The sequence below is a fragment of the Ursus americanus genome, chromosome 11 (genome assembly GCF_024610735.1).
Source record: "Ursus americanus isolate L20-20 chromosome 11, mUrsAme1.1.p, whole genome shotgun sequence".
NCBI classification, from domain to species: Eukaryota; Metazoa; Chordata; class Mammalia; order Carnivora; family Ursidae; genus Ursus; species Ursus americanus.
The window spans coordinates 63,555,594-63,561,782 of record NC_142137.1 but is presented as its reverse complement, the minus strand read 5'-3'; the positions used below and the strand labels follow the sequence as shown (position 1 = coordinate 63,561,782).

At 41.2% G+C, this 6,189-nt stretch overlaps 1 protein-coding gene across 1 annotated transcript in view; it reads right to left on the bottom strand.

Moving 5' to 3' along the window:
* Nucleotides 1-560: 560 nt before the first annotated feature.
* Nucleotides 561-6,189, bottom strand: part of OPRM1 (opioid receptor mu 1) — a 47,366-nt gene continuing 41,737 nt past the window's right edge. Inside the window, exons 3-5 of the mRNA XM_045805387.2 lie at nucleotides 4,649-5,001; nucleotides 3,410-3,930; nucleotides 561-605 (exon numbers count right to left, since the gene is read on the bottom strand). Coding sequence (XP_045661343.2) covers nucleotides 561-605; nucleotides 3,410-3,930; nucleotides 4,649-5,001 — 919 coding nt within the window. The remainder of the gene's footprint in view (nucleotides 606-3,409; nucleotides 3,931-4,648; nucleotides 5,002-6,189) is intronic.

Here is a 6,189-nt window from a genome sequence, read left to right as displayed (position 1 = left end):
GTTATGCCTGTCCAGGGCAGCATGGGCCTACTGTAGGTAGTTGGCCAAAGGGGCCACAAAGATTTCCCTCCCTATATCCACACCCCTTTGCCATGTAACTGTAGCTCCTATCATCAAGAGGTAAGGTCTGTTTGCCCCCTATTGAACCTAGGACTTGGGACCACCATGAGGTCAGCGGGGGCTAACGTGCTGGAAGATGAGGACCCATTGGAGCTTGACACTCTTGCAGGGCTCATCCCAGATCAGCTAGCTGACGTCAGTTCTGCCAGCTGCCGCCGCCCCTTGCGTGCACCCAGCTAAGACCGGAAGAACATTCTAGCCCAGCCCCACTCAAACTACTGATCCACAGAAGCACGAACTACATAAATGGTTGCTTTAAGCCACTATGTATTGGACTGATTTGTTATGTAGCAAAAGCTGACCGAGTAGCCCTTAACTATGTAAATATGATGCAAAGTTTATTTGGGACACAGAATTTTCTCATACGGCTTATCAAATTACCTTGATAACATCCAACTCTTCATTTTGCGCTGTAGGGACATGGTCTCAGTGTACAGTTGTCAGAATACAGACACCCTGGGAAGGTTTGATATTGGATCTCTGATCTGCAGAATATGAAGTTGACTAATGCGCTTGAAACATGACATATAGAGTAAAATCTATGTCTTGGAGAAAATACAAATACGTAGGTGGGACATAAACATGTACGACAGCACCAACTCCAAACAAGCAGTCAAAAAGTTCATGCAAATCCAATTAGTTTTGCTTCGCAACATAATGGCTCCTGGCGTCAAAACAAAAACACAAACGAACAAACAAAAAACCCCAAAACCTGTCTGACAGATTCTGAATTTGTCTGACTAACCAACTATATTCTATAGACACGGCCATAAAGTCTCCGATTTTTCCTTCAAATAATTTCATTATTTTAATATATTATTGAAACTATCACCAAAGGCTTATGTATGGTTCCAGATGTCTGTGTGTAACCGCCTCGATTCTAACAATGACACATCAGTGGAGATGAGTGAAACAGATCTTGGATTTATCTTAATTTTCAAACGTGTCTTTTCCTCTTTTCCTGGCAGCCGCTCTTCTCTGTCCAGCCCTCCCAGCTGGGCATTTTGGGAAAGCAGCCAATTCCAGGGCTAATGTGTTTCTGCTGTTATCTGACACTGATGTTGCTTCATAGAGGCTGCAATGAAGATAAGCCCTAATTGGATGTATTTCTAAAGCAAACCTTTTAGTTACTTAGAACAGAGCTTCCTCAATTAGCTTCCTTTCTCCTCTCTCTGGCTATGCAGGAACCACACTAATGTGAAAATGCTGGGTCTGGACGGGAGTCAAGAGCAGGGTCGGGGCAACTGAAGGACAATCAGACGGAACTCAGGAGAAGCTCTCTGCCAGGCAGGTTGGGAGCTGTGTTTTCAGGAGAGCAGGTGAGGGAAGGGCACTGGGAGAAGCAGAGGTGACAAGAGGCCCTGGGGAAGTGGCCCAGCGTAAGGCTACCCACAGCCCCACCCCAGCACGCCTGCAAGAGAGGGAAGGTGGGGCAGCTCCCGACAGAGCAAGAATCAATACCTTATAGCGTGCTCCATCCCTGGGCGCCAACGGAGGTACTTTGTTCCAAGGCAAAATGTGTTAACCTTGGTTTAGGATTGGGAGTTTTAAATTGCATTCTGCAATATATTATCCTCAGGTCAGGGAAAATCTATCTGAATCCCTACCCTCTTTAAGTTACCCACAAGCTTTTGGTAGCAGCTGAGAGGGAGAGCTGGGTCGTAGAGGAAGCAGGTTTAGAGTTCTTGATGTGAAAAAAACATAGCGAAAAGAAGCAGAGGAGAAAAAGATTTCTGTCTTTTACTCAGTCTGAAATGGAATTAGAAGTGACACAAAGTAAATTAGTAATTTCCCCTTGGTTGGTAGTGGGTCGGCCATCATTACCTTCTACGGCCTGGAGGGCCCAAGTGCCAGCGTTCCTTTCAGCATTATTTAATATCAGAGGTGTGAGCATTAGCGCCCCCTATGGCAGACCACGTGGGCCTCCTTAAGCTAGGCCTGTGGTCAGTAGGAAAGGGTGAGCCTGGGTGGGTCTGGGCTGGGGCCGGTAGTGGTGGTGGGGGAGACAGAGTGGGGCCTGGGGAAAAGAAAATGAAGAGGAAGCAGCCGCTCTGTACTGTAAGGCTTTCCGTCTGCCTCCTCAATTAGACTTCCTCGTCTTTTTTATGGAGGCATCTGTTCTCACAGTCCTGGCTTCCGACCAGGTTCTGACTGAAGGATTTACTTCACTGGGAGTTCGAATTTCAGTTCTGTGTTATAAAATTATGGAGGCTGCGATTTTTGGATGCTGACCCTATTATTTGAAAATTTACTTATTTAAATTAATATTAAGAGTTAAGTGGTATGTTTGATTTACCTTCTAGGTCAGATTCCAAATTTTGCACATGTGGCTTATCAAGGTCATGTTAACTTAGAGACAAATTTTTCTCTTTTCTGATTCTCATGCGATTCTAGTACTGTGTATAAATCTTGACTCGTCCATGCAGGCTGCCCTCTGTACTCTGCGCATAGCAATCTATCTTCCAAAAAATAGTCACTCCTCACCATATTAACCCGGACTGGTATAATGACTGTTAAAAAAGTAAGGTCGTTCTAATAAGTAATATGTTTGATGTTTCCTCTAGAGTTCAGGTATAAAAATTGACAAAGCAATGGCTGGAAAAGTTAGGGCTGGCTGTTTTCTTTCTTTCTTTCTTTCTTTCTTTCTTTCTTTCTTTCTTTCTCTCTCTCTCTCTCTCTCTCTCTCTTTCTCTCTCTTTCTTTCTTTCTTTCTCTCTCTCTCTTTCTTTCTTTCTTTCTTTCTTTCTTTCTTTCTTTCTTTCTTTCTTTCTTTCTTTTTTTTTTTCTCTTTTCTCCTTTGCTGTGGCACTGATTTGCTGGGAACATCTGGCACCCATCACCACAGTGAGTGAAGTGATGACCCTTTCTCTTTAACTACAGAACCAGAACAGGGTTGACTTTTGAGAAGCGACAGGCATATTGGAATGATATGCATGAAACATAAACACTGGGGGAAATGAGAAGAATTCTAGAACAGCAACACTTCCACAATGTGCTAACATCATTAATTTTGCATAGAAGCAACAGCTGTGAAGATACTGACTTTTAGCAGCTTTATGGATTTCTAGTTGGTGTATCTCTGTAGCTAAATAAATACATACAAATACATAGAGCTGTTTATATAATATACACCATAATTTGCTCTTCTCCTCCCTCAGTCCTCATGGGGGGGAACCGCCATCCCTTAGTTACTGATTCACTTCTAATGGATTAGAAATTTGGATTAGTACAAACTCTATAATTTTTATGTAACCCCCAGTAAGTGTACCCGATTCTAGAAGCTGCATACCTGATGGTTAGTCCTATCCACTGTATTGGCCGTGGAGGGGTGGTCTCTAGTGTTCTGACGGATTCTAGTGGAGTTTTGTTGCTCAATGGTGGAGGAAGTTGGGATACAGAACTCTCTGAAGCATCGTTTGAAGTTTTCATCCAGAAATGCGTAAAGGACTGGGTTCAGGCAGCTGTTTGTGTAACCCAGAGCAATGCAGAAGTGCCAGGAAACGGTCTGGAATGTAGTTTCTGGGATTGTAATCAAGGCTTTAATAATGACATAAATGTGAATGGGGGTCCAGCAGACAATGAACACAGCCACCACCACCAGCACCATCCTGGTGATTCTTCGCAGATTCCTATCCTTTTCTTTGGAGCCAGAGAGCATACGGACACTCTTGAGGCGTAAGATCATCAGTCCATAACACACCGTAATGATGAGGACGGGCATAATGAAGGCAAAGATGAAAACACAGATTTTCAGCAGGTTTTCCCAGTACCAGGTTGGGTGAGAGAATGTGAGTGTACAATCTATGGAACCTGGAAAACAATAATTATAAGGAAGAATTAGCAGCAACATCTAATTATAGCTTTGACCAGAACTAACTTAAAGACATTAAGAGAAGCCAATAAGGGAAGATTTAAAGAAATTGAGGGAGAAACAGCTCTCTGTTGATTTTCAGGGAGAGTTATTTTTAGATTTTTTTCCCCCTAAATATCTCATTTTTTGTCCATTTTGGTCACAGTCAGCTTTCATTCAGTCAACAATTGTGGAACCTTTCACTGTGAGCTAGATCCTCTATGGAGTATATGTTGACATAAAAAATACAATAACTGTCCAAAGTCTATAGGCAGTTCTAGCTAATGGATATTTTCATTCTACTTTTTGATGCGTGGTTGACCATTCTCATACGAGGACTAGAAAAATAAATTTGTCATATTGGCAGCCACTTGAAATTTTTAAACAACTTAATGTTTTTTGGGGTTTAAGTTCTAATCACTCTTGTAGGAGCTATATTCTTATTTTCCCATCATTTTGATGAAGTCAATGCAGAGAAACCAGGAAACAATAGATTATATTCTCTTTAAAATGTTTAGTGTGCTTAAAACTTGCGGGAAAATTCCTATTACAAAGCATTCAAAGGCATTTTGCTAGAAAAAAATCACCAAAATTACAATTTGACTAAGAAGTTGGACCACTCATGACTTCACCAGCATGTCAATCTATAAACCCTTCGTCCCTCAGGCCTGCACTTACCATGCCTGTACTTTGTTGTTGCCATGAACATTACAGGCAAACCAATGGCCGAAGAGAGGATCCAGTTGCAGACATTGACAATTTTGGCATTGCGGGGAGTACGGAAATCCAGGGCCTTGACGGGATGGCAGACTGCGATGTAGCGATCGACACTCATGGTACAGAGGGTAAAGATGCTGGTGAACATATTATAGTAATCTATGGAGATTACAATCTTGCAGAGGATGGTTCCAAATGGCCATGTGCCCATTAGGTAATTGACACTCTGGAAGGGGAGGGTACTGGTTGCTAAGGCATCTGCTAGAGCGAGGTTGAAAATGTAGATGTTGGTGGCAGTCTTCATTTTGGTGTATCTAGAAGGTGAAGGAGGAATGGTGGCAAAGTCAGAAAAAGACCAGTGTGAAATATATATAAGATTCCAATAATAAAAAATACTACAAGGGTTAGTGGAAAGCACTTAAGATTAGATATGGAAGAACTCTTTTCTGATACTAGATTGGCTATTCATAATCACGTGTCTGTGAGCTAAATGGTTTCTCTACCAACCAGTTTTACAGTCTGTAAGATGGCCATAATAGCAGCTGCCATACTGATTTATTAAGTCTTTTTTTAATGTGCCAGACACTGTGATAGATGTAATAGACACAGGGAGTGCTCAGTCATATATCCAAGTCCACTGATATTCATGAAATGAATATAAAATGAACAATAATTAACTTTAACTCTAAATATGTAAAAAAAAATTTCAGATGTATATAGTTAATAATATGGAAAGTATAATCATGCAAAAATGTGTATGTATATATATTAATGTAATAGTGCAAGTATGTTTATATGTATGTATAAATATATCCGTGTACACACACACACACGCACACACACACACACACACACGCTATTATGGTGGCACAAAGAAGGAATGAAGGGGTAAGATAAGGGAAGAAGAATGGTATCCTGGAATTGCAAATGTGCAAGTTTAATCTCATATTGGTAAGAGTAGCTTATTCTAGATAGAATACCTAAATAAAGGCATAGAGTTGAAATGGTATGATGTGTGTGTTTTGGCACTGCCAAAAGGTAAAATCGCACCAGAGAATGACAGTAAATCTGATTGCGTAGGACTACGGAGGCCAGTTCATGGAGGGATTTGTATGCCCTTGTAAGAAGGATGAACTTTATCCAATCCATGATGAGGCAGCTAAGTCTGTTTGTTTTGTTTTTATTTTTTAATAGCTTTATCGAGGCATAATTGACATACAATAAATGGCATATAATTAAAGTGTACAATTTGATAAGTTTTGACATATGTACACACTTGCAAAACAACCATCTTAATCAAGATCAGGAATTGGCAAACTGCAGCCTGCGGACTTGGTTGGGCTGCTGTCTGTTTGGTTGGAACACACTCACATTCATTTAATTACTTCTTATCGATAGCTGTTTTGATGATGCAGTGGCAGAGTTGAGTAGCTGTGATAGAGACCATATGGCCTGCAATGCCTAAAATATTTACTTTCTTGCCCTTTACAGCAAAAAATGCC